The 27,036-nt window shown below is 52.4% G+C and overlaps 1 protein-coding gene across 1 annotated transcript in view; it reads left to right on the forward strand.

Moving 5' to 3' along the window:
- The first annotated feature begins 2,252 nt into the window (after positions 1-2,252).
- Positions 2,253-27,036, forward strand: part of PPP2R1A (protein phosphatase 2 scaffold subunit Aalpha) — a 33,291-nt gene continuing 8,507 nt past the window's right edge. Inside the window, exons 1-9 of the mRNA XM_061173807.1 lie at positions 2,253-2,414; positions 14,421-14,511; positions 17,460-17,560; positions 22,516-22,748; positions 23,752-23,899; positions 24,019-24,174; positions 25,999-26,113; positions 26,219-26,289; positions 26,735-26,869. Coding sequence (XP_061029790.1) covers positions 2,337-2,414; positions 14,421-14,511; positions 17,460-17,560; positions 22,516-22,748; positions 23,752-23,899; positions 24,019-24,174; positions 25,999-26,113; positions 26,219-26,289; positions 26,735-26,869 — 1,128 coding nt within the window. The 5' untranslated portion in view covers positions 2,253-2,336. The remainder of the gene's footprint in view (positions 2,415-14,420; positions 14,512-17,459; positions 17,561-22,515; positions 22,749-23,751; positions 23,900-24,018; positions 24,175-25,998; positions 26,114-26,218; positions 26,290-26,734; positions 26,870-27,036) is intronic.

Consider the following 27,036-nt stretch of genomic DNA (forward strand, 5'->3'; position numbering starts at 1 on the left):
CTGTTTTCCAGCGAAAGTTTAATGGGACTCAGTGGGACTCATTACAATGCTCAATCCTTCCAGCAGTGAAGGAAAAACTGTTGTCTTTGACTCCCCGTTATCCAAAGGCGGCTCGGCCCTTACTAGACTCCTGGGACATGGGAGACAGTGTCCTGATGATTTTGTCAGTTAGAGCCTCTGGCAAAGGGATGCAGCCTCCACCTAAAAGTCCCCATTGCTTTATGAACTCAGGGCCACTCTGACACTACTAACGGGTGCACTGCTTTTAAAAAGCAGTAATTAGCTTGCTAGTAAATGCGCCTCAAAACTGAAGCCTGATCTGTAGAAGCCTTGTGACTCTCTGGCTTGATAGTCCAAATTTGGGGATGAATCAACTTGGACTCCACTACCAGCAAGGTAGGAAGGGCCCCCAAAGTCCTGCATCTCATGCAAAGCACTTATTCAAGAATGAACCCAGACTGGCTCCAGCAACATCCTGGCTTTACAGGAATAAGTGGTACCTATCCCTTTGGGGGAAATTTTAAGCTCTACACTGTACCCAAAGCCACTGGCACTACCAACCCTCAGTCCTCTGAGACTTCCCTAAATGCGTGGTCTGACTATACGGATGGTTTAAGTAAGCTGAAACCTAAAGGTGTCCCCTGGGCCACTGTGGCTCGTTAGTCTTAGTGCCAGCTCTGCAAGAATAGAAAGCAGATGTGATTGTTCTTATCACTGGCCAGAGACCTGGACTGCTGCCACTGTGTCCAAGGGGCACACAGGTGTTTAGTGTGCCACTTGGACATCCCTCTTTTAGGATGTGAACTGTGGAGACAAATTGCAGTGCTGAGAGAATTGTCTGGGTCACTCATGTAGATGCTCACGGTCAGGGCCTGTTCTTTGAAGAGTCTGACCAGAATCAAGCTGCTGACTGCATCTGTCCAATGCAGAGACTATCTCTGCAAGGCACACTTGGGACGTTTTTTTTGGGGGGGGGGGGTCTTTACTGAGGTATAACTGACAAATAAAATTCTAAGGTATTTAAAGTGCATCTTTAGCTAAGGAACCTGTAGTCTCAGTGGGCTGGCAGGGTTGGGTTGGGGGAAAGATCCTGGGAATAAGGAGGGCAAGGATTGAAATAGGCAACGTCTCCCCCCCACCCCCCGCCCCCTTTTATAGGGAGTAGTTTCCTAACTGGAGTGGGTAAGGGGTCTTTGGAAAAGATGCCTGGACCTGTCCTGGAGTCCTAGCTCAGCTGTGCCCTTGAAGTGACACGATAAGGGGGAAGGTGCATCCCAGGCCTCCCCATCCCCCAACTCCGTTAGCGTGGTTCTAAAATTGCGGGTGAGGGGCTGTGTTGAGGCAAGGAACAGAGATTCGTCAGCCCCAACCCTGCTCTCACGCTGTGGGAGGCGACAGACGCCAGTGTACGGTCACAGCCGCAGCCAAGGGATAGGAATTTTGAGAGAGCGAGCGAGCGAGATTTCATTATGTGGCTCTGGGGCTTGAGGACCAAGCCTAAAGAGAGGAAGGGAAGGGGAGATATTTACGTAGAGATCGGACAATTTAATAGGAACTGCTCTCCAAATAGAACGTACGGTTTGGGCAAAGACTTGTTGGCATAAAAAAGCATGATGTGCTCAGGTAGCTAATTTTCCAGAACCGCTGAAGAGTAAAAAGGGGAGGTGGGAGACGTGCGTTCGGTAAGCAGATCCACATACCAGCCTGAGGGGCGTGAGTTTTATCCAGAGAGTAAGGCAAGTCGCCACCCTTCTCTGGGCCTCGGCATAATAAGGCAGAAATGAAAGACTCACTCTCCCCTCCTCCCGCACAAAGGCTCTGGGGGTCCGCCCGCCAGCCGGAAGGGCCATTGCCTCCCAAGCCGAAACCTGCAGACTGTTCTGGTTCCCCCCCCATGACGTCACGCACTCCTAGCAACGCACTCGCAGAAGCTTTCTCCGGCACTCGGAGAACGGGCTTCGCCACCTCCCAATCCTGCCCCTCATTGGCTAGAAACAACTGCTCGTCTAGGCCGTTGTTAGCGGCGACGTAGGCGGGCACAATCTTTGTCGCTAAGATGCTACGTACTTCCGTTTCCTCCTCCCCCTCTTCTAGGCGCTGGCAAACTTAATGTCGTCCCTTCGGCCAATGGCAAATAGGCGGTAGGCGGGACTTCATTTGTTCGGACCAAAGAAACGCAGGCTTGGCCCGGTCATTGTGCAATGACTGTGGGGCAGCCCCTGTAAAGTGGCTCGGTCGTCCCCACGCCCTCTTTTCCTCCTCCCAGCCCAGCCCCTGCCTACTCCCGTTTTAGTAAGGCGCTGGCCGCAGTCTGACAGGAACAGGACGGAGCCAAGATGGCGGCGGCCGACGGCGACGATTCGCTCTACCCCATCGCGGTGCTCATAGACGAGCTCCGCAACGAGGATGTTCAGGTCCGGAGGCAACGGGGCACTTGGGGAAGACTGGAAGGGGGACCTGGGAGCACGGGCGTCCCTCGGGGAGAGGGTTCAGTGTTCGCTGAGAGTGGTGGAAGGGGGCGGCGGCCAATCAGCGTTCCGCTCTCATCTTTCTCGGTCCCCGGACTCAATGAGACGGCGCCTAGGATTGGGTGTCGGCCCAGCGGCGGGCGGGAGCGAGGGCGAGCTTGGAGGGTCCCGGGCCTGCCAAGTGCGCGCGGCGGCCCCGGGCCTTGGGGGCCGCGGCCCAGGAGGGGCTCGGACGACTGGGTCGGGGAGAGGCGAGGGGAGGGCTCGGTGATTGGCGGCGGCCCTTGAATGGCCCCTTGGGGATGGGGTGGGCGCGTGACTTGTTCCGAGTTGGGGAGGGGCCGCCTGGTTGATGGGGACCCGGGTAGGTTTTCTCCCTGCTGGGGCTCAGCGCTGGGGGGTAAGCCCTCCAAATGGGGACTGAGATGTGAAAGCTGACTTTCTAATTTCTGCCCTTCCACCCGCCTCCACTTGTGGTGTAGATCCCCGAAGGGGAGAGGGAGGCGAAAAGCCCATTCCCGAGGGGGCAACTAGCTAAATTCAGCAGCAAATTACGAGGTGGAAAGTCGCCCCCCCTTCTGGGAGCCTCCCGTTGCCTGGGGGGTGGGCAGTGTACTAAACGGGCTAACATTTCTGGTGAGGGGGAGAGGGGGCTCAGGGCCCTGAGGCCAGCCGGCGAGGGATTGAGGAGAGGTAGGGTTCTAGGGTTTGCCCATCCCAGCCCCGCCTCTCACCCGCCGAGTGCCCTTGTGCCGATTACCTCACGGATCTGGGCCTCTGTTTTCCGTAAACTGTGGTCTAATAATAGTTCCGGCCTCATTGGGTGGTTCTGAGGGACTGAACGAGTTAATAATACGAGTCACGTAGAATGGCGCCTGCTCTGTTGTAAGGGTCCAATAAGTGCGAGCTGTAATTATGGGGAGTGGTGACTGAAGAGTTCGCATCTGGACCTCAATTTCCCCGTTTATAAAATTGAGTGGGTTGCAGTGGCCCAGCCTCTGAGGTTCCGGCTCTGTGACTCTAGTTCAGTAGTTAGACAGGCAGAGGGTGTGCTCTTGGCTCTTCCACTGCTTGTTGATTGACATGGGCAAGTTAATCTCTCCAAGCCTCGGTTTCTTCTTCTCTCAGATAGAGGTGATTGTCTAACTCATAGGGCTGTTGTAGGAATTCGTTTGTTCAATAGACACCTGCCACATACCAGCTATGGTGCTGAGGATGTGATTGATGGTGATGCCAGTTGTTATACGAGAGACAGATGTGAAACGGAACCGAATACATTATTCACACGTATGAGACGTGGTAGACAGGAAACAGCAGGATGTTGTGATAGTGAGTCAGCAAAAATTATTGGGCCTCTGCTCTGTGTTGGGCACTGTTCTAGGCACAGGTATACAACAGGGGAAAAGTCAGACAAAATCTGGCCTTGTGGAGCTTACCTTGTAGAGAGGGGAAAAAGACAATCAACAAGGGCTTCCCTGGTGGCGCAGTGGTTGAGAATCTGCCTGCCAATGCAGGGGACACGGGTTCGAGCCCTGGTCTGGGAAGATCCCACATGCCGCGGAGCAACTGGGCCCGTGAGCCACAACTGCTGAGCCTTCGCGTCTGGAGCCTGTGCCCCGCAACGGGAGGGGCCGCGATAGTGAGAGGCCCGCGCACCGCGATGAAGAGTGGCCCCCGCTTGCCGCAACTAGAGAAAGCCCTCGCACGAAACGAAGACCCAACACAGCTAAAAATAAATAAATAAATAAATAAAGTAGCTATTAATTAAAAAAAAAAGACAATAAAGAAGACAATACGGAAAATACATATTATGTTAGATGGGGATAAGTGCTATGGAAAAAATAAAGGAAGCGGGTGGAGAATGCGGCTTCAGAGGGGTCATGGAAGGCCTTGCTGAGAAGGTGGTGTCTGAGCAAAGATGCGAAGGGGGCGGGGGAAGGAGCCTTGAGGCTCTCTGGGCAGAGTACCCAGGAAGCACAGAGTGGGGTGGGGAAGATTCATCTTAAGAAGGTCAGTTAGGGAAAACCCCTCTGAGGATGCAGAGTTTAAGACAAGACCAGAAGAAGGAGTCAGCTCCCAAAAGAAGATGGGGAAGAGCCTTCCAGGAAGAGAGAGGAGACAAATAATGGCACTAGCTCTCAACCCAGGGTGATTTTTGCCCACGAGGGGACATTGGCAATGTCTGGAGACATTTTTGCTTGTCACAACTGGGGAAGTGCTCCTGGCGTCTAGTGGATAGAGGTCAGGGATCTGCTAAACGTACAACGCATAGGACCGCCTCCACAGCAAAGGATCATCCAGCCAAAATGTCCATCGTGATGAGATTGCGAGAAGCCCTCTATGGGAAAGTCCTGAGGTAAATGCAGTGGTTTAAAAGAACACAAATTTATTATCTTACAGTTCTGGAGGTCAGTAGTCTGACACAGGTCTCACTGGGCTAAAATCACAGTGTTGGCAGGATTATAGTCCTTTCTGGAGGCTCTAGAGGAGAATCCGTGTCTTTACCATTTTCCAGGTTCTGGAGGCTGCCCGCATTTCTTGGCATATGGCCCCTTTGTCCATCTCTAAAGCCAGCAGCGTTGTGTCTCTGTGACCGTTCTACTGTAGTCACATCTCCTTCTGACCAGCCGGGAGAGGGTCTCTGATTTTAAGGATCCATGTGATGAGATTGGGCCCACCTGGGTAATCCAAGATACTCTCCCCATCTCAAGGTCCTTAACCTTGATCACACCTGCCAAATCCCTGTTGCCATGTAAAGTGACATACAGCTTCTAGGGCTCAGGATATGGACATCTTTGGGAGGCCATTATTCTGCATACCATAGTCACTGGGTTGGAAGGTAGAGATTGAAAGCGAAAGTGGTAGGAGTTAGAGGGTGGTGGTGAAGTGCCCTTTTTTTTTTTTTTTTTAACATTTTCAAGTAATTTAATTTTTCTTTTTGTTTATTTGTTACTTTTATTGCATTAAAGTCTGAAGGGGAATTATTTATTCAGGAAATATGTAAGGAGTGCCAGGCGCGTGCTGGCTCCCTGAGATGGGAGCATGCTCAGTGCGTTCAGAGAACAACAAGGCCAGCGTGGTGGCTGCAGCTCAGTGACTGGCAAAGTGGTGGCAGGTGAGGACTAATCCAGGGCTAGATCAGGTGAGGCCTGTGGACCAGCAGGGCAGAGACTCTGGTGAGGTGGGGGAGCCAGTTCAAGGCTTTGCGTAGAGAAATGACACGTTCTGACTTCTGGCCGCCGAGTAGGGGCCGGGCAGGAGCAGATAGACTTACCAGGATGCCATTGCAGAGCAGCCAGGACCAGCGCTGGCAGGCAGGTAGGGGGAAGTGGTGAGATTGGGGATATCTTGAAAAGGAGGGTTGTTGAGATTTGCTGATGGATTGGATGCGCTGTGGTGAGTGATGTGGAAGGAGGAGTCAGGGATGACTGAGGTTTGAATCCCAGCTCTACCAGTTTGCTCCCTTTGTGCCCTGCACCAGTGCCTTCCCCTTTTTTGGGTCCAGATTCCTCATCTGTAAGGAATAATGATGAGGAAGCAGCATCTACCTGGTTGGGAAGTTGCAGTGGAATTGGCATGTTAAGTGGCTGCCTCAGAGAAGGCGTTCAGTAAGTGATGACCTTGTTCAGTTGTTATGGTAGCTTGTGGTTTCGTACTTGGGAAAGTGAGCTGCAAAGAGATCGCCTCCCCAGCTGGTAAGAGGCAGTGGCTGGACTGCATTATCTCAGGGGTGTTTGGGGCACCATGTTTCTTAAAATGTGGTCCACTGGTTGAGAGACCAGATTTCTGTGTTACTAATACTGTCTCTGCCTCAGTTTTCTCATCTATAAAAGGGAATAGGGAATTCCCTGGCGGTCCAGTGGTTGGGACTCAGCACTTTCACTGCCGTGGGCCCGGGGTTCAGTCCCTATTTGGGGAACCAGGATCCCTCAAGCTGCGCGGCTTGGCAAAAAAAAAAAAAAAAAGAAAAGGAAAAAAATGGGAATAATTTTTAATTTAGCAGTTCAGAGGGGTGTTGCGAGGATTAAATAGGTTAGTACATGGAAAACGCTTAGAACAGTGCTTGATGTATTTTAAGTTTTCATTAAATGTCTGCCGGTGGTGGTGAAATAACGAGGGCCTCAATTGTCCGCGGTGAGGTGCTGCAGCAGGCATTTTAAAAACTATTCTTCTAATAGTTACTCTAGAGCAGCGGTTCTTACCAGGGGACAAATGTCTGGGGATATTTTTGGTTGTCACGACTGGTGGGGGCAGTGCTGCAGGCAGCTAGTGGGGGAGAGACCAGGGATGCTGCCCGACATCCTGCGCTGCCCGGGCCTTTCCCCGCCGCAGAGGATGGCCCAGCCCCAGAGGTCAGTGGTGCCAAGGTTGAGAAACCCTGCTGTATGCCAGCCTGCTAAGTGTTTTGTGTGCATTCGTTGAGTCTTCACAAAAAACATCTGAGATAGGTGCTAGTTTTCTTTCCAGTAAATGTTTTTTGATTGTCAAATTTCAAACAACAGAGAAAATAGTACCAAATCCAGATTCAGAAGTTTTTTAAAAGTTTTACCACAGTTTTTCATCTGTTCCTCATCCTTCTCCCCGCCCCCCCCCCCGCTTTTTTTTTTTTTGGCTGAGTGTTTTAAAAATAAATCCCAGGCCCCAGATATTTTCTCCTACGTACTTCGTTATGCACCTATAAAACAACAGAGATTTAATAACCACAATGCCGTTATCATAGCTAACAAAGTTTTTGTTTTTTTATCATAGCTAACAAAGTTTTTACAGTGATTCTTTGGTATCATCTAGTAGTCGGTTCATAATCAGATTTCTCTGATCGTTCCAGAATTGTTCTTTTACAGTTAGCTTGTTTAAATCAGATTCTGAATGTGACTATGAATCTTCAGTCTGAAATTCTTTCCATTTTTTACGTAAGGCTACTCAATCATTGTCACACCACCCAGTAAATACTGAAACTAGGACTTAGCCAAGGGCACTGGGTTTCAGGGCAGCGCTCTTCACCACCGAGCTGGGCCCCTGTGGGGACAGCGTGTAGGCCCAGAGGAGACACAGAGGAGGCAGTGCCCTGGGTGGACGCAGTCCAGGATATCAGATCCTGGACTGGCCACTTTACAGGTTACTCAACTCTTCTGGGCCTTGATTTTCTTGTTAAATGAGGAAAAAGGTGGAAGACCCACTTGGCAGGGCTGTTGTGAGGATTAAATGAGATAAACTGTAAAGACAGCAGGTACTCACCACGGTCAAAGATATCACGGCAGCATGTGCCCCTGCGTCCTCACCTTAGAAACATGACAGCACGGCCTCCGACTTCTTTTCAGGGAGTACATGGGGATTTGAAGCAGAACTTAGGAATAAGGCTCCCCTCTGAGAGTTTAAAAAAGAGAAGTTGGTATAGGGTGATGGTGAAGAACGTGGGTTCAAGTTCCAGGCTCTGCCATGCCTTCACTGGGGGACCTGCATTTTTAAAACCTTGAAAAGTATTTATATTTTTGCTTTTTGATGTGCCCAGCCCAGTACTAGGTTCAGGAATCACCAGTTGGTAATAGTCGTGTCCCTTCCTCATCCCAGAGACAAGTCACCTTCCAAATGGGGGCACAGGCACATCCATAAATAATTATAACACCAGGCAAACTGCTAGGGAAGTATTTGTTTGTGCCGCAGTTTCCAGGGAGGTGGTGAGATTACTTTTTCTGTTTCAATTTACCTTTTTCTTTCCCCTGCTCAAGAAATACAAATACATGAGGAATAACGATGAGAATAATGGTTAACACTTGGGTGCTTGCTACGTGCCAGGCTCTGTCTCTGTGTCTTCCTTATTTGATTATCCCAGCAATCCTGTGAGGCAGGCATTGTTGTAATAACCATCTTACAGTGAGGAAACTCAAGCTTTGAGGGGCCTGGGATTTATCTGGAGACCCTTAGCTGATTGGTGAAGCCAGAGTACCTGCTCATTCGTTACTTTAAAAAAAAAAAACAAAAAACCTCCAGAAATAGAGATTGTGGTGCCCATTTCATTCTTGGGTGATGCAGAACTTTTCACACCCATCCACCCACACATACCCACACACATTATGTTCATTTAAATACATGATTCTTCATGGAATGAGGTGGAAGGATGTTTAGGACATTTTTTTTTTTTTTTTTTTGGCTGTGTTGGGTCTTCATTGCTGCGTGCAGGCTTTCTCTAGTTGCGGCCAGCGGGGGCTACTCTTTGTTGCGGTGCGTGGGCTTCTCGTTGCGGAGTGCGGGCTTTAGAGTGCAGGCTCAGTAGTTGTGGCGCACGGGCTTAGTTGCTCCGCGGCATGTGGGATCTTCCCGGACCAGGGATCGAACCCGTGTCCTTTGCATTGGCAGGCAGATTCTTAACCACAGTGCCATTAGGGAAGTCCTGGATGTTTAGGACTTGATAGGAGGTGAAGAGGCACTTGTGTCCCTCACTGAGCCTTTCCCCGGGCTGAGGCTCACTGTTAAAGCACCCACGTTGCAGACCCCTCCACGCTGCTCATCATCAGCCACCAGCTCCACCAAACAGTAACAGTTTGGAGCAGATTCCTCCAGATTCCTTTGGACTCTTACTCTTTGCCAGGCGCTGTCCAGGGATTTTGGGGCACAGAGTGCAGAAGACAGAGTCCCTGCCCTTGTGAAGCCCGCATTCTAGTGGGGAAGGAGAAACAGTGAACAAAGAAGAACAGTTGACCCTTGAACAACACGGATTTGAACTGTGCAGGTCCACTTATGAGGGTTGTTTTCAGTAGTAAATACTACAGTGCTACATGATTTGCACTTGGTTGAATCCACAGATGTGAAACTTCAGATACGGAGGGACCACTATAAGTTATACTCAGGTTTTCAACTGCGGAGAGGGTGGGCACCCCTCACCCCCATGTTGTCCAAGGATCAGCTGCATATGTCGGAAGTGATGAGTTAAGATGTATAGAGAGTGACGGGGGCGTGCTGGTTTACCCAGGGTAGTCATTGGTGAGGATTAAACAGGGGCCTGAATGCAGTGAGAGGGGCCCTGGGCTGTCTGGGGGGAAGGGTGTCTCAGGCTGAGGAAGCAGCAAGTCAGCAAGTGTGAAGACCTGGGCTGACAGTACGTTTGCATTTTAGTTACTGTCAAGGGAACCACTGTGACAGGAACCCAGGGAGCAAGAGGAGGGGGTGGGGAGTGAGAGTGGATCCGCGGACAGGGACCCCGTCATGTTGGGCCTTGTAGTCCATAGGAGGGCCTTCGGGTTTTACTCAGCTTGTGGAGGGAAGATGTACGACCTGTGGGCTTGTACTGTACGTCGTCATGTCAGGGAAGCTCCATGGATTGAACCTGACGTGGGTTTTAAAAAGTGAGTAGTGTTTCTATGTGGATGTAGTGGTGGGAAGGGGGATTTTATTTATTATTTATTATGTCTCATGTGCTAGCCTGAGGGCTGCTGGGGACGCAGGCAGCCCCAGCCCATGGTGGTAAGTGTGGCCATGGAACCATAGATGAGCATTGTGGTAGGTCTTGGTGGGGACATGCGTGGGGACAGTGCACAGTGAACTCTTATGGCTACAACGTGATGAAGGGACAGTAAAGGTTTCTTATTGATTTTAATAGCTGCTCTCTCAGGAACGTTCCAGAGAACTCAACCAACAGTCATTTAAATAAGGGTTCACTTTTTCCTCATGTGACAAGTTCAGCAGCTCAAGGATGTCACAGAACTGGGTCAGAGTGTGCAGTTCTTTTGGCCTGCCTCGTGTGGTCACGAGGTTGCTGCGTCATCTGCTGTCCTTACGTCCTCGCGGAAGCACCCCGAAAGCAGGGGCCGGCCGCGACAAGGGGGTGGTTCTTGTCCTCCTCCCTTTGGTCAGAGAGGAAAATCTTTCCTGGAAGCTCCTTGGCCAGTTTGTCCTTATGTCTCTGTGTCCAGAACTAGGTCATTGACTGGGTTAGTTGGGATTAAGGTTGGCTGTAAATAATAGGAAAATTCTATAAATATATGAGACTTAAATGAGCTTGAAGTTTATTTCTGACTCACAATCAAAAAGTCTGGTGGCAATCCAAGCTGGTGTGACACTGTAGGTGTTAGGGTCCCAGGCTCTTACACATTGTTCTCTCTTTGGCCTCCATCCTGCCCTCCCCATTCCCAGGTTACCTCAAGGCCCCAAGGTGGCTGCTGAAGCCCCAGCCATCATAGCCCCATTCTAAACAGGAAGGAAGCTTGAAGGATGTGACCCCGTCTCCCCGTAAGGACACTTCTAGAAGTCACACACACCATTCCCACTTGGATTTCACTGGCCAGACATTAGTCTCATGGTCATATCCAAATGCACAGGTGATTCAGAAATACCTTTACCGGGGGTTCATGTGCACAGATGAAAACCAGAGGTTATGAGCGGCAGTATAGCCCAGTGCAGGAGCTCTTAACCTGGGGCCCATCTGGCATTCAGGGCAGGTCCATGAATTTGGATGAGAAAAATAACATCTTTATTTTCACTAATCCCTAACTCAAATTTAACTTCTCTTCTATTATGAATTACATTTATACATAATAGTATATATTACAGCGTATTATAAATAGTGTTAGCAAAATCTACGACTCCGTCCCCGGTGGTAACGATGACTCTTCAGAGCTCATTTCAGCTGTTGCAAATGCTTCTAGTGCTGTTTCTACTCACCTCTGTTTCAAAGTTGTCATTTAAAAACCTGCTAAGGGGTTCATAGTGCACCCCCCAGCTGAAAAACACCAGAAAACAGAAATACGAAGCCAAGTGGCTGGGGTTCAAATCTTGCCACCGGAGAGCTGTGTGAGGTTTTGTTTTCTCTGCCACAAAATGGGTGATCCTGTGGTTACCTCACAGATGTTGTGAGGATCAAATGAGTGAAAACGTTGGCACCTAGAACACTGCCTGGCACATAGTACCAAGGAAATGTTTGTAATTATTACTCTGTCACTGTGAGAGAAGGGAAAAGAGACGTGGGTGGACAGCTAGCCAGCTGCTGCACATGTCCTTGAAACCTGAACGAAAATCAGGGTGCTGTCAACCGAGCGAGGTTGCCATGGCTGCCATTACTCTTCTTCCTCTGGTGCCAGGCTGTTCCCAGTATCATGTCACTTTGTACTCACAAAGTGCAACGGATAGGTATTATTACAGTCCCCCAGTTCACAGATGAGAAAATTGAGACTCAAAAAGGTACAAAGAGTGGCCCAAGATCCCACAGCTAATGTGAAAAGCAGCTTCGCCTTGAACCCAGGTAGTGTATCTAAAGCCTGCCCTGTTGCTGCCTTTCTTAAGTGTTCACGGTGCCATTTATGCTGAAGAAACCAGCAGCTATTCTTTTTTTTTTTTTAATTTTTATTTATTTTTTTATTTATGGCTGTGTTGGGTCTTCGTTTCTGTGCGAGGGCTTTCTCCAGTTGCAGCAAGTGGGGGCCACTCTTCATCGCGGTGCGCGGGCCTCTGACCACCGCGGCCTCTCTCATTGCGGAGCACAGGCTCCAGACGCGCAGGCCCAGCAATTGTGGCCCACGGGCCCAGCCGCTCCGCGGCATGTGGGATTTTCCCAGACCAGGGCTCGAACCCGTGTCCCCTGCACTGGCAGGCAGACTCTCAACCACTGCGCCACCAGGGAAGCCCCCAGCAGCATTCTTAAAACCAAAACCAGAATCTCCAAAGACAGCAGTGGAAGGAAGGGGGCTCTCCACCATGGCAGAGTTGGCCTGATTCTCCTGGGCCGATTCCCTGGGCATCGTTCCTAAATGACAGTGTGATGCTGAGATTAATAAGAGTCCGGGCATCTGGCTTCTGGACACGGCTCTGCACCTTCCACCAAGTGACAGCTTCTCTGTGCATCAGCGTGCTCGCCTTTAAAAGGGAGGGTTCTTGTAACACTGCCAACCTCAGAGCACGGTTCTAAGGAGTGAATGTATTAATTATCCGTGTCAAGCCCTTGAATGCTGCCAAGCACATAGTAAGCAATCAGTAAATGCTAGCGGTTGTTGTTACTGTCATCATGATTATCCCCTGCCAGCATCCTGTGCCCTGGCCCACGTGTACTTTTCCCTGTAGCCCAGCTGAAGAACACAGAGATTCAACTTGGAGGGGACAGAGAAACAGGCAACTAAGTCAATACTTACTCCGATATATTCTTGAGGAAAATTTCAAACATACAGAACATCGAAGGACTAGTACAAGGACCAGAAAACTACAGCCTGTGGGCCAGATTCTGCCCCGCAGCCTTGCAGGTGTAGTTTTATTGGAATGCAGTCATGCCCACTTGCTTACACATGGTCTGGGTCTTTGGCTGTTTTTGTGCTACAGAGACACAGTTGAGTAGTTGCGATAGAGACCGAGTGGCCTGCAAAGCTGAAATTACTTACTTCCTGGCGATTTACAGAAAGTCTGCCCACCTCTAGACTGGTACAGTGGGCAGCTGTGTGCTCACCGCTCAGACTCACTGGGGGTTTGTGTTCACCATGTTTAGTCGTTCATCTGTTTCTGTAGGTCTGTCTTTATATACATTTAATTTGGGGCTAAAAATAAGATGCAGGCCTGTAGTCCTTGATCTGAAGATCCTTTTACTACCAGGATGGTGAGTGCTTGGACTGCCTCAAGCCCAGGTGGTCCAAAAACCCAGTGACGGGGTATGAAAAGTGCGGTGTGTGTGTTTTTCTGAGGTGAGGACACCATAGCATTTCTTGAGGTTCTCATCATTGTGATTCCCAAAGAGAGTCTTAACCCCTTAAACCAGAGGGGATGCAGGACGCCAGTCACTTGCAGACCTCTTCGCAGCCGCGTGGGGCCTGGGAAAGAGTAGGCTGAGGGAGCCCTTGCTGCTCTCCCTGACCTGGTCCCTCCTTATTCTTTCCTTCCTTCCGGGAGGAGGATTCCCACTTGGCCTGGCGCGGCTTACTCACCCTTGAAGGCGTCGCCTTCCACTCACACACGAGCTCACTGCGTTCCGGCCGCAGCCCTGGGGGCTTGGCAGGAGCGGCCCTGTTGTCAGGATGGAGACACAGGAAGAGAGCTTTCCCAGTCGCACGGCCGCAGCTGGGGTTGGGTCTCAGCGCGCTCAGTGCTCGCTCGGGCAGGTTTCTGTGCCTCCGTGGTGGTGGAAAGGTGGCGCTACTCATGCTCCCGGGGCCGAGAGGGTCAAACGAGGTCCTAACGCCAACAGGCTGAGCCTGAGACCCGCTGTGTGTCAGCGGGGTGTGTGAGGTTCCGAGGGTCACCACAACAAAGCATCACATCTTTGGTGGCTTAAAACAGCCAAGAGTGTTCTCTCTCAGTTCCGGAGGCCAGAAGTCTGAGATCAAGGTGTCAGTAGTGTTGGATCCTTCGAGAGGCTGTGAGAAGAGCTGTCTGAGCCTCTCCCCGAGCTTCTGGTGGCTGCCGCCATTGTAGCATTGTTTGTTCTGTTATCACTGTTAGCCAGCAGTCCTGGTTACGGCCCCGCTCTACACCGTCTGAGCTGTGTGACCCTTGGAAGGGACTTGCGTTCCCTGAGCCCGTTTCCTCCTCTCTGCGGCAGGGCTTGTAACCCTCTGCTGGTCGTGAGCGTTAAATGAGGCAGTGCAAGTGAGTGCTTGGGCTGGGACTGGGCCCAGAGTAAGCTGGGGACGTGGCTACCGCTGTTAGCGTCCAGGGCGCAGGGTGTTAGCCTTGCTGAGCGCAGGAGGGAGGGTGGGGACGGTGGGGAGGCGGGCGCAGTGTCGGACAGAGTGGTCCTCCAAAGTGCCACGGGGGGTGTTGGCTCAGTGAGACCCCACGGATGCTTTTGCTGAGGCTGCCGCTACCATTGTAATTTAAATGACTCAAGGTCACAGAGTGACTTGGTAGACTTTCCAAGTTATTACTCAGCACCCCACACGTGCTTAGCGAGGCTTCCAGGGCCTGACTGGGTCCCGAGGTGTCAGACTCCCTTAAGTCTGGGCTTGCTAACATTCTCCCTTCCTTTCCTTGTTCTCTCATTAGCTTCGCCTCAACAGCATCAAGAAGCTGTCCACCATCGCCTTGGCCCTCGGGGTCGAAAGGACCCGCAGTGAGCTTCTGCCCTTCCTTACAGGTACGGGGGACTCCTGGGGCCCAGGTCGAGTGGGGGCTTCCGGGGGTGGTTCCTGCCAGGTAAGAGAAGCCCCTCTGGATATAACAAGCTGTTTGTAAGTGCCGTGTGCTGGGTGCTGGGGCTGGGGCAGGGACTGGTGAAAAGCGCTCTGGAGGCAGATAGAGCCAGCTTTGAATCCAAGCTCCAGTAGTTAGAAGCTGGTGACTTTAGGCGAGTTACCTCACGGTTCCATAGAGTTCTTATGCGTAAAATGGGCATAGTCGACATGCGATGTAGCATTGATGTGCACATTAAATAATAACAATAACAGCCAACACTTATTGTATATACACCATGTGCCCGGTGGTGTTCTAAACCCTTTCTTGTGAGGATTGAGTTCGTTCACCATAGAGCTGTGCTCAGCAAATGTACACCACCATCGTTGTCCAAGTTAATCTCACAGTAACTCCTTAAGGTAGGTAAGACTGCTGCCCCCATTTGATAGATGAGGAAACCGAGGCATGGAGAGGTGAGGTAACTTATTTGGTCCTACAGTTAGGAGGTGCCCCAGAGGGGATATTTATCAAGTCACGCTGGCTCCAAACTCGACAGTGTTGGTTAATGACTCATAGCACAGACTTGGGCCCCAACTACCTGGGCTCAAAGCCTAGCTCTACCACTTTCTAGCTGTGTGACCTTGGGCGCGATATTTCACATCTGCCCGCCTCCGATTCTTCACGTGTGAGAAGGGCGTTAATAGTGCCGCCTCGCATGAAGACGAACTAAGCCCCCCGTGAAGTGCTTAGCGTGTGGTAAGTGCTGCTCCCGTGTTAGCGGTTAGGCTGTTCCTGCGCCCTCCTGTCTGTGGAGATGTACTTAAAGCGCTTGACACGATGTCTGATACAGACTGGATCACCGGTTAATGGTAGATCCTCTGTTCCCGTCGTTCTTATTATGACTTCGTACTTCATACTAATTAAAATCGCCAGTAAAGGCTCAGAGTTAGCTGTGCTTTGTCCCTAGTGAAACTCTCATCTCCGATCCTCTCACTTGGGCCTAGTGATGGTGCTGGGCGGGGGGAGCGAGGCAGGGAGTCTCACGCCCTCATCATTTCACACTGGGGGAGTTGAGGCTTGAGGGGGTGTGCGGGGACTTGCCCACGGTCACAGCGGACGACTGAGGAGCTCAGGGGTGTCTGCCTCTGGACACCCTGTGGGGAGGAGACATCTGCACACGTGACATTGAGCAGATGACCTCAAACCAGTGGCTTCCACTGGTGAACTGTGGGAGAGACCTGAAGGCTTTAGAACGCTGAGACCCGGACGGCCTCGGGGGCAAGGGGTACAGGGAGTGTGGTACGGCAGCGTGAAGCAGTGGCTGAAACGTTGTAGAGAAAAGAGTTGGAAGGACCTGGGTTTGAAACCCTGCTGGGCACACGTGGCTAAGCCATCCCACCTCTCCCAGCCCCGGCTCCTTCTCCGCAGAGGGGGATAAAGCGGGCCCTCACTCCCAGGGTGGCCGGAGGGTCCGGAGGTCCGCGCAGCACCTGCTGCTGGTAGCTCTTCGGTGGAGGTGGCGGGGAGGCTGCCTGGGGGGGAAGCCGGCAGGAGTGAGCGGCCAGCGGAGCCAGGATTGAACGTGGCGCTTTGCCTGATGAGGGCCGCAGGGAGAGACGCAGGGGCAACGTTAGGGTGGAGGTTGGCAGGTCTGGGCCAGAGAGGCCGGGAGGGCAGTTGTGTAGAGGTGGGAAGGGTGGAGATCTGAGGTGCTGGCAGCTCCCGTATATTTGGCCTTCAGGGATGCAGCTTGGCCAAGGGGTCTGGACTGGGGGTTGAGTTGAGTAGGAGTTGAGGGTGTCCTAAGGTCTCCAGGAAAGGAACAGAGCAGGGAGGCGATCTGAGCCGTCCACAGGGGGAGCCGGCGAAACCGAGGCTGGGAGGGAGCCTGAGAGCAGGACACGCCGGAGCCACGCCGGCCGGAGTTTACTAAAGCACTAACTCTCGTGCTGGGCCCCACGCTGAGCTCTTCACAGAAAGCAGTTATTTCCCTTCAGTCTCAGAACAACGCTGCTGTTGTGATTTGGGGGATGAGAAAAGAGTCTCAGGCCAAGTGAGTTGCCCCACACCCAGCCAACGACAGAGCAGGATTTGAACCTACCACAGGGTGGGCATATGCCTCACGTAAACTCAGGGAGCTGAGATGCCAGCCTAGACGCGAGGGATGCTAGCGTCTTCTGCCATAGTCGTTCTCATCGCCTCAGCGAAGGGAGGATGGAGCTTGAGAAGGGCCTTTGGATTTAGGTGTTGGGACGGAGCAGTTCTCTCCACGCACAATCATCCCTTCTTTCAGGAGTTGAGCAGACTGAGTGTCCACTGTGTTCATCTCTGGCAGAAGCTGGGGCACAGAGAGGAGCCAGTCCTGGACTTGGGTGGTCATAGCCCATGGTGAGGTCTCTGAAGGGTGGCCTGGTTGGGCAGTGAGCCTAGGTAGAGAAGGGACCTGACCTGTCTGGGTGGCATCCTGGAAATCTTCCAGGAAGCGGTAGCTAAGCCAAGTGTCGAAGGACAGGGAAGACTTTCTCAGGCTGAAGAGAGCGAAGTTCCTGGCAGCGAGAACAGTGCTGAGGGTAGAAGCAGAAAGCGCTCCCGTTTACCAGGCTCTGCGCTCGTACACGTGGTCTTATTCGCTCCTCACTGTGACCGTCACTGCAGGTGGAGGTGATTGGGACCATTTTACAGGTGTGGAAACTGGGATGCAGGGAGGTGGTCTCACTCCCCCAGCGTCCCACACCTAGTCACGGGCACTCTGTCACCTGCCCCCAGCCTCTGCCTTCATCTCTGCCCACCCAGGTGGAGGGTGGCTGCCAGTTTGAGGAAGCAGAGTGGAGCCTGCTTGTTCCCAGCTTGGGTTACTGAAGGCTGGGGTCATACTTGGGGTGGAACCGTAACCCAGTCTGTCTTGTCCCACAGACACCATCTACGATGAGGATGAGGTCCTCTTGGCCCTGGCGGAACAGCTGGGCACCTTCACCACTCTGGTCGGAGGCCCCGAGTACGTGCACTGCCTGCTGGTGAGTCTGGAAGGCGGGGAAGGCCCCTGCCTGCCCCTGGCGGGGTCAGACCCATGGTCCTGGCAGCCAGGGCGGGGAGGGGAGAGTGCAGGAGAGGCTGGGGTCATCTTCTCGGAACAGCTGGGCCTTGGACATTCACTTTAATCCGGCAAGTCAGCAATGACATTTAATACATCAGCACGAAAACGCGGGTGTCTTCCTTACCGTTGACTGGGCGTGCCTGACCAGCGCCAGGCCCCCCCTGGCACTCCACGCATGAGGCTTTCAGTTTGGAGTTAGGCTGGGTTCTTCCACTGATTGCTGTGTGACTTGTTAAGTTACTTAACCTCTCTGTGCTGTACTTTCCTTATCTGTAGAGGGAGAATCATTAAAACTTACCTTGAGAATCGACTCAGGAAGCCCTTAGCACAGTACTTGGCATGTAGTGAGTACTCACAGATCTTAGCTCCGTTGTCATGAATGCCATATATTGTGAGGTCGTGTCCACCCTTTTGGGTAGAGACCGCCACCTGGAGCAACGAGAGGTTCAGCGTCGAAGGTCGCACGGCTAGCGAGTGGCAGAGCTGGATTCCAGGTGTGTCCGGCTGACTCTCCCCCAGGCGCCACCCACTTCCTGCCTGTGTGACCCTGTGCTGGGTGATGGCTGGGGACAGAGATGGTCAGATACTGACAGCAGCTGCTGTTTGGGAGAAGAGAAGGGAGGAAGTGCTCCAGTCCTGTGACCTGGGTTGAAAGAACCTTGGAGGTTGCTCAGTTTTCACTGTTCTTCAGAGCCGTGGAACAGCTCTGCCTCCTTTTTTTTCCTCCCAATAATTCTTTCATGGTTCCTGAAGGCATGTTATCATACTCTGGCATCTGCACTTGATGGTGTTTTACAGTTGCTGTCAGCAGGCTTTGTTCCTTTTAGTGGTATGTGAAATAATGTGCTGCTTATTGGGGTCTTGGATTTGAGCAAATATGGTCATTGGTTTTCTTCCAAACATGCATTAAGCATTAACTCTAAGAAACTGTGATAACTATTATTAGATTCTGGTATCCTGTCTCTCATCTGAGTGCACATGTATAGTTTGTATATGTACACACAGAAAATTGTATGTGAATGAGGTCATTTCATACATTTTATACAGAACAGGACTGCTTAACACCAGGAACGTGATGAGGTCCCTGGACCTACCTGGAAGGGGTCCCTTGAACTCCATGGAACTATCTGCAGCCCGTGGTGTCTATCAGTCTTTCTGAGGAGAGAATTAGTAGCTTTCAGCGGCTTCTCAGAGGACTCAGGAGCAGAGAACACTGTTGAGTACCCCGCAGCTTCAACCAGAGCCACAGGCCTGCAGACAAACGGCTGGAACCCGGGGTCCTTCCCCTGCCGAGTCAGGGTCTTCCGCTGATCATTCCCAATGAGGGAAGCCCCTGTCACCCCATGCTTCTGTTTGGGGAGCAGGCACGTGCGACCTCTGGGACTGGTGTCCGTGAGGATCCTCGGGGCCAGGCAACGCCGGGAACCCGCGGGCAAGTCAGGTCAGGATAGCTTCAGCTCACTCAGCACCCGCAGCCTGTGTTCTCAGTGCCTCACGCACAGTAACGCATTGTGTCCTGCAGCGACCCCGTGAGACTCGTGCTGGTGTCCCTTCACAGATGAGGAAACCGAGGCACAAGCTGGGAAGAGGCAGAGCCAGGGTTTGAACCCAGGCCCCCAACTCGTCGCCACTACCACTCTTCTGTACTATCTTCAGAGGGCTCCTGGTTGCCCCGCAGGCTGATCCGAGCTGGAAAAAAGGGAAACCAGGGGCCCTTAGAACCCAGAAGAGGCGGCTGATCTGGGTTAGATGGGATGGGGGAGCTGTTGAGGAGGAGCTCCTGGAGGAGGTGGAGTTTGACAAGTTATGGGAAATGGCTCTTTTGCAACCTGTTCATCCATGAACATGAGCAAGGACTGTGGGCTCCGGGAACCCAGAGGTGTGTCAGACCCGACCCCGGCCCTCGTTCTCTGCGGTGTGAGTGAGATGGAATTTCACAGAGATCCGTGTAGCTATAGTGTGAGGATTATTTCTGTATCAGCAGCTCTTAACCCTTTTGGAATCGTGGGTCCCTTAGATGAAAACTCCAGGCCCGCTCCTCAAACGAGTATAGATGATTTTAGGAGGTTCACGCCTTTCCCCCTCCCCAGGTTTGAGAGCCCCACCCTCCATCGCACAGAGGCCTCATGGCAATGGGTCTTCGTTATGCAAAAGCATCATTTGGGGTTTCCTCAATGTGCACCTTCCTGGGCCCTGCCCCCAGAGTCTGATTCTTTACGTCTGTGCTGGGAGAGGCCTCCTGGGTGATCCTGCCGTGGGTGGTCTGGGAACCACACTGTGAGAACCTCTCCCTGCAGTAACCCACTGGGGCAGAGGCCCTTGGGTGATGTAACTACTGCTTAGCCTTGGTCCCCACCCCAGGCCTCTGTGATCGTGACAGGTTACCATAAGTTCCACTTAAACAGTCACTTGCTAAGTATTAATCAATTATTACTCAATATTTACTGAGTGACCCTAAGTGGAAGATTGAGTGCCTCCTGTGTGCCAGCCTGGGTAGTGGGAAAACAAGGAAATAAGAGGAAACCGGTCCCTGCAGTACCCGTGATACCATGTCTGCAGCCACACCTCTGTGAGCCAGTCGTGCACCCAGAACCCTACGACAGTGTGTCCCTGTGACACAGGCTGCACACTGAGGGTCCCCAGGCAGGCATGGCATTACGGTTTCCTTTTGAATCATTGCCCCCTCCCTCCCTCCCTCCCTCTCATGGCTGTGTTGGGTCCCCGCCACTGCACGCAGGCCCTCTCCAGCTGCGGAGAGCACGAGCCACTCTGCGCCGTGGTGCGAGGGCCTCTCATTGCAGTGGCCTCTCCTGTTGGGGAGCACAGGCTCTAGGCGCACGGGCTTCAATAGTTGTAGCACACGGACTCAGTAGTTGTGGCTCACGGGCTCTAGAGCGCAGGCTCAGTAGTTGTGGCACACGGGCTTAGTTGCTCCGCGGCACGTGGGATCTTCCCGGACCAGGGCTCGAACCCGTGTCCCCTGCATTGGCAGGCGGATTCTCAACCACTGTGCCACCAGGGAAGCCCCCATTGCCACCTTTTTAAAATGAGTTTTTAAAAATTCTGTTTTTGATTTTTTTTATCATGGTAAATTATAAATAATATTTACCATTTTAACCATTTTTAAGTGTACTCTTCCGTGGTGTTAAGTACATTCACGTTGTGGTGCAGCTATCACTACTGTTCATCTCCAGAACTTTCTCATCTTCCCCAAAGAAACTCTGTACTCATTAACCAGTGACCCCCAAGCCCCTTACCCCAGCCCCCAGCAACCACCATTCCACTTTCTGTCTCTGTGAATCTGACTACTGACATACCTCAGAGATATTGTGGGTTTGGTCCCAGACTACCATAGTAAAGTGAATATTGCAATAAAACAAGTCACATGAATTGTTTTGTTTCCTAGTACATATGAAAGTTATGGTTACACTTTAGTCTATTAAATGTGCAATAGCATTCTGTCAAAAAAGGTACATAGACCTTAGTTAATACTTTCTTGCTAAAAAATACTAACCGTCATCTGAGACTTCAGCGAGTTGTAGTCTTTTTGCAATAGTAACGTGAAAGGTCACTGATCGCAGGTCACCATAACAAGTACATTAATAATGAAAAAGTTTGAAATATTGCGAGAATTACCAGAATGTGACACAGACTTGAAGTGAGCAAATGCTGTTGGAAAAATGACATTGATAGACTTGGTAGACGCCACAGACCTTCAGTTTGTAAAACAATGCAGCGTCTGCAAAGTGCAGTAAAGTGAAGCGCAATAAAACGAGGTGTGCCTGTGCTCTGGACACCTCACATAAAGGAATCGTTCAGTATGGAGTCTTTTGCGACTGGCTAATTTCATTTAGCATAATGTCTTCAAGGTTCATCCATATTGGACCATGTGTTAAATGAGGTTTTTTTCACAGATAAGAACCTGCCCCTTTTGGCTGCTTTTGGGAAACCAGATTTGCTTTTACCAGCCATGTTTCCCCGTGGTGACAGCCGACAGAGCTGGAAAGCAGCTGTACTCCCTAACTGTATGCTCTCCAGTTTGCCCCAGTCTCTGCCTCGGTTGTCCCCACCTGTCACCTTTGCCCATTGCTTCAATTCTGTTCCCTGCATGGGCCCTGGTAGCGTTTCCATTTATCATTTCTGTCTACTTTCTTTACCTGTCAGAGCAGGTTGGACTTCAGACCGCAGACCTCCACATCTTTGTTTGAACAGATTAGGGTAAATTGAGTCTCCCTTCATTAGGTCAGTAATTCCCGAGTTGCTGCCCTGTGCCGAGAGGTCTGCTGGGGTCGGGGGACACGGTGGTGAGCCAGTCAGATGTCCGTAAAGGAACGTGATCCCTCCAGGCCTCACAGTAACAGACCCGTGAGAGTCACGAGCCTCAGAGTTCCCCTGTCAGAAACCACACCTTTGCTTTTCAGCCCTTTGGAGCTTCTGGAGCCAGCTGGCCCGGTTTAGATCCTGGCTTGTGGCTACTATGCTCGGGCAAGTTACTTAGCCTGTCTGTGCCTCAGTTTCCTCTTCTTAGGACCTGCTTCCTAGGATTCAGTGAGTTAGAACCAGTGCCCCCCTAGAGTTGTGGCCCTGCTCGGAACACGTAGTAAATAGATGTTCCAGTCAACATCAGTGACGATTCCTGCACTTTGAGAAGCTGATGACAGTTGTGGCCCTCTCCTCAGAAAGGGACGTGTGTAACTTTGAGGTGTGTGGACCCCACCGAAGCGCCTTCAGGGACCTGTGAATGAGGTTCTCCAGGGAAGGCAGGCTGGGTGCAGGCTGGCTTGGGGGGTCAGGGAAGGCCTGTTGGAGGAGCTGAGCAGCGTGGGTGGGGCGGGGGGAGGGCGCTGGGCGGTGACCTCGTGTTCTGCCCCCCAGCCACCCCTGGAGTCGCTGGCCACGGTGGAGGAAACGGTGGTGCGGGACAAGGCGGTGGAGTCCCTGCGGGCCATCTCGCACGAGCACTCGCCCTCCGACCTCGAGGCCCACTTCGTGCCGCTCGTGAAGCGGCTGGCGGGCGGCGACTGGTTCACCTCCCGCACGTCGGCCTGCGGCCTCTTCTCCGTCTGCTACCCCCGCGTGTCCAGTGCCGTCAAGGCGGAGCTTCGACAGTGAGTCCCTTGGCAAGAGCCAGCCTCCTGCCTCTGCTTGGTCCCCTTCTCTCAAGCCTCGGCCCCCTCTAGGCCCATCCAGGGCCCAGAGGCCCCTGAGCTCTTCCAGCCCCCACTCCCCTCTGCCCACCCCTCAGAGACGTGGTGTCTGGACACAGCTGGGTGTGAACCCAGGCGCTGCCTCTTGGTCACTGAGGAAGTGGAGATAATGATGGTTCTTCCTCCCATTGGTTATTGTGAGGATTTAAAAGAATTGCTACATATAAAATGCGTAGAACAGAGTCTGATACACAGAAGCCTCAACAGCTGATGTGTGATGCTATCTTAGGCCTGTTCCCGGTTGGCAGATAGGAGGCCTCCTCCTCCACTACCCTTCTCCCCTTTGGCTTGATACCCCAGGGAATTGCTTGCATGTAAGACTTGGCTTCCAGAAGAATCAGTGAAAATATGTTTAATTGGATTAAAATTTTCCATTAATGTGTGTTTCCCCTCCCTCTGGACTTCTGTCCATCCACCATCTTCATGAACCGTTGAGCAGCAAGCCCAGGCCCTGAGCCATCACTCCTGCCAGAATACTGGTTTACAGCTGCCTGCAGGCACTTAGGGGGCTGCATGTGCCCCCGTGCATCTCTAACTGGAGCAGTCACTGCTGGAAGGGAAAATCTTTGAGTAGCCTCAGCCCAGCACCTTAGCCAAGCAATTTTATGTGGTCATAATAATATAATCAGTACCTGCCATTCACTATAGACTTATGTGCAGAAAGGCTGCTGATTGTTTCCTGCACATTGTCTCATTTAAACCTCACAACGACCCAGTAGGGTGGGTACTGTTATCAGCTCCATTGTGTAGGGCTGGGAAGATTCAGAGGCCGTCGCTCGCCCAGGGTCACCCAGGCACAGCCAGGAACTGCGTGACTGCAGAGTCTGTGCTCGCCCTCCGTGGTGTTGCCTGCTGCCTTGGGATCCCAGGGATCCCTCCTCCTGAGCCCCATCCCAACCCCCAGGTACTTCCGGAACCTGTGCTCAGATGACACCCCCATGGTGCGGCGGGCCGCAGCCTCCAAGCTGGGGGAGTTCGCCAAGGTGCTGGAGCTGGACAACGTCAAGAGCGAGATCATCCCCATGTTCTCCAACCTGGCCTCTGACGAGCAGGTGGGGTCTGCTCCACAGCCCTCTCCTCTGTCTCCCTCCGGTGGACCCTGAGTCTGAGAGGGAGTCCCAGGGCTGATGGGGCCTCTGCTGCCCTCTCCTTGTTCCCATCCTCTTCTCAGGACTCGGTGCGGCTGCTAGCGGTGGAGGCGTGTGTGAACATCGCCCAGCTCCTGCCCCAGGAGGATCTGGAGGCCCTGGTGATGCCCACCCTGCGCCAGGCTGCTGAGGACAAGTCCTGGCGCGTCCGGTACATGGTGGCCGACAAGTTCACAGAGGTACGTGAGGGGGCTGTTGGCAGCGTCTCACAGATGGGGAGACTAAGGCCTCAGGCAAAGCGGAGGGCCCACATATAGGAGCTGGGGTTTAGTGAAGCCCAGGGGAATCGTCGGGTGTTTAAGCAGTAGGATCTCGGTAATCATCCATTTGGATCTCACTTCACTTGCCAACCCTGATTGAAGGGTTCTGAGGCCAACTTAAGGTTCTGTGGGAGAGAACCACAGGAGGAGAGAAAGGGTAGCATGTATGTGTTCCTGACCTAATCGAACTTTATCTCCTTTTACAAAAGGGAAGACATAGTCTGTTTGCTGGGGCTGCTGTGGCAGAGTACCACAGGCTGGGTGGTACTTTATTTCCCCACCGTTCTGGAGGCTAGAAGTCCAAAATCAAAGTGTCAGCAGGGGTGGTTTTTCTGAGACTTCGTTCCTTGGTTGTAGATGGCTGTCTTCTCCCCGTGTCTTTAATTGTGTGTCTGTGTTCTCATCTCCTCCTCTTATAAGGACTTTAATCATTTTAGATTAGGGCTCACCCTAATGACCTTATTTTACCTTATGACCTGTTTAAAGACCCTGTCTTCAAGTACAGTCACATTCTGAGGTTCCAGGGAGGTGTGGGGTGTGTTAGGACTTCAGTGTATGAATTTCAGGGGAGATACAGTTCAGCCCCATAACACAGCCCAGAGGTTAGACTGGTCAGAGTGACACCATCAGGCTGGCAGAACAGGGACAAGATGCCACGTGTCCCAGGACAGTGCTCTTTCCACAGAAGTCTCAGTTTGCTTATCCCACAAACAGGTTTATTGAGCACCAGCTCTTTGCTGGGCATTGGGGGTACGGTAAGTTCAGTACATCCCTGGCCTTCAGGGAACAGGCAGCCTGAAGGGGGAGGCCAGCTGAGATAGAGGGAAATGTAATGTTAAAGTGTGACAGGCGCGGGGCTGGCGGGTGTTCCCGGGCCTGGAAGCACTGAGGCAGGTTCTGGAAGATGAGTGGGTGAGGGCTGGGGTAGGGACGGTGTCTGGCATGGGCAGCGGACCCTGGGCGGTGAGGGCAAATACGAGCAAGGACATTTGGGACTGGCTTTGCGGGGAGGGGACACTGGGGAGATGGGCACCAGGCCCCCGGGGTCCTCACCTCACCCGTTAGTCAGGAACTGCCCTGTCTCCCCCCAGACCTCCAGAAGCGGCGCGCCAGCAGGACCCGTGCGCTTCTTGCCTGGTGTCATGAGATGCGGAGGGCCTAGCGTGCCTGCTTCCCTCTTGACCTTTAGTATTTCATCTTAATTACAAAAGTCACACGGGCTCTGGTAACCAATGTTAGAAAACACAGAAATATTTAAATCAAAAAATGAGAGCCAACACACATCATTAGACTGTTTTTGGATCACGTAACAGAAAACCCAACCCTGAATAGCCTGAACAGGAAGGAGATCTGTGGTTATTTCTAATGCAGACAACAATGCTGTGCAGTAGGTACCCTCGTGGTTTGAGGAGACAGAGGCTCAGAGACGTACAGGGACTCCCCCAGGGTCACACAGGTGGTAAGTGAGAGCAAGAATTCGAGCCAGGCAGTTGGACTCCAGAGCCATGCTCGTGACCACTGCACTACCCAGCCCAACTCGGCACCATACAACAAGGAAACCAAGGCTCAGAGAGGCTCCGAGACTTGGCCGAGGTCACCCCCATGGCCCTGGCATTACATCTCAGCAGTGATTCCAAGGGCTGTTTTTGCCCCATCCCTGGTGCCTTTATCTTTGATTTTGTTCTCATTCATTTAGAATACCTGCCAAGCCCTTTGACCCACCCTGACCTTCCTTTTCTGCAGCTCCAGAAAGCAGTGGGGCCTGAGATCACCAAGACGGACCTGGTCCCTGCCTTCCAGAACCTGATGAAAGACTGTGAGGCCGAGGTGAGGGCCGCAGCCTCCCACAAGGTCAAAGGTTGGTGCTGGTGATCAGGACACAGCGGGTGGGTGTCCGGGAGGCTGAAGGCAGAGCTAGGACATCGGGTCTTACCTCCCGCCACCTCCCTTTCCCTGCCCACAGAATTCTGTGAAAATCTCTCAGCTGACTGTCGGGAGAATGTGATCATGACCCAGATCTTGCCCTGCATCAAGGTAACAGGGAATTTGGTGGGAGGAATAGAGCAGATCTGAGCCTTCTGGAAAGAAGGGATGGAGATTGGGCATTAGGGGCAGCCAGGTGCAAACCGAGTTCCCAGCCTTCCAGGACCAGGCGGTCTTGGGTTTGGAGCAATTAGGAGCCCTGAGTGCAGGCAAAGTCTGAGGCTCGGGGCTGAACGTGGAGGTGGGGAGTGCTTCCCCCTCGAAGCTCACTGGATCTCCTCATCCAGAGAGCTTTGGGATTGGGGTGAAAGCTGCTGGGAAACAGGGGTCGTTGAACTCTAGGCAGGCCGGACATGTACGGACCTGCAATTCCCCGTGTACACTAAGCCTGCCCTGGATTGAGATGGCGAGAGCAGGCTGTGTCTCAGGGCTTCTTAGGAGTTGGAGTCTTCTTGGCCACTGACCCTGTGGCTCCCCCATTCCTTCTCCCTCCCAGGAGCTGGTGTCAGATGCCAACCAACATGTCAAGTCGGCCCTGGCCTCAGTCATCATGGGCCTCTCTCCGATCCTGGGCAAAGACAACACCATCGAGCACCTCCTGCCCCTCTTCCTGGCTCAGCTGAAGGATGAGGTAAGGGCACCGGGAGGGCTCTGTGCTCTGGCTGTGACAGGTGGGGCAGCTGCTTTCCCAGCTTCGCCAGGATCTTCAACAAACACCCAGGTTGCCAAGGAGTTGAATGTTTGTGGGCATGATGGGGACTGCACGTTAGCTTATTTGTTTATTAGGCATTTGTTTTG

The sequence above is a fragment of the Eubalaena glacialis genome, chromosome 18, assembly GCF_028564815.1.
Source record: "Eubalaena glacialis isolate mEubGla1 chromosome 18, mEubGla1.1.hap2.+ XY, whole genome shotgun sequence".
NCBI classification, from domain to species: domain Eukaryota; kingdom Metazoa; phylum Chordata; class Mammalia; order Artiodactyla; family Balaenidae; genus Eubalaena; species Eubalaena glacialis.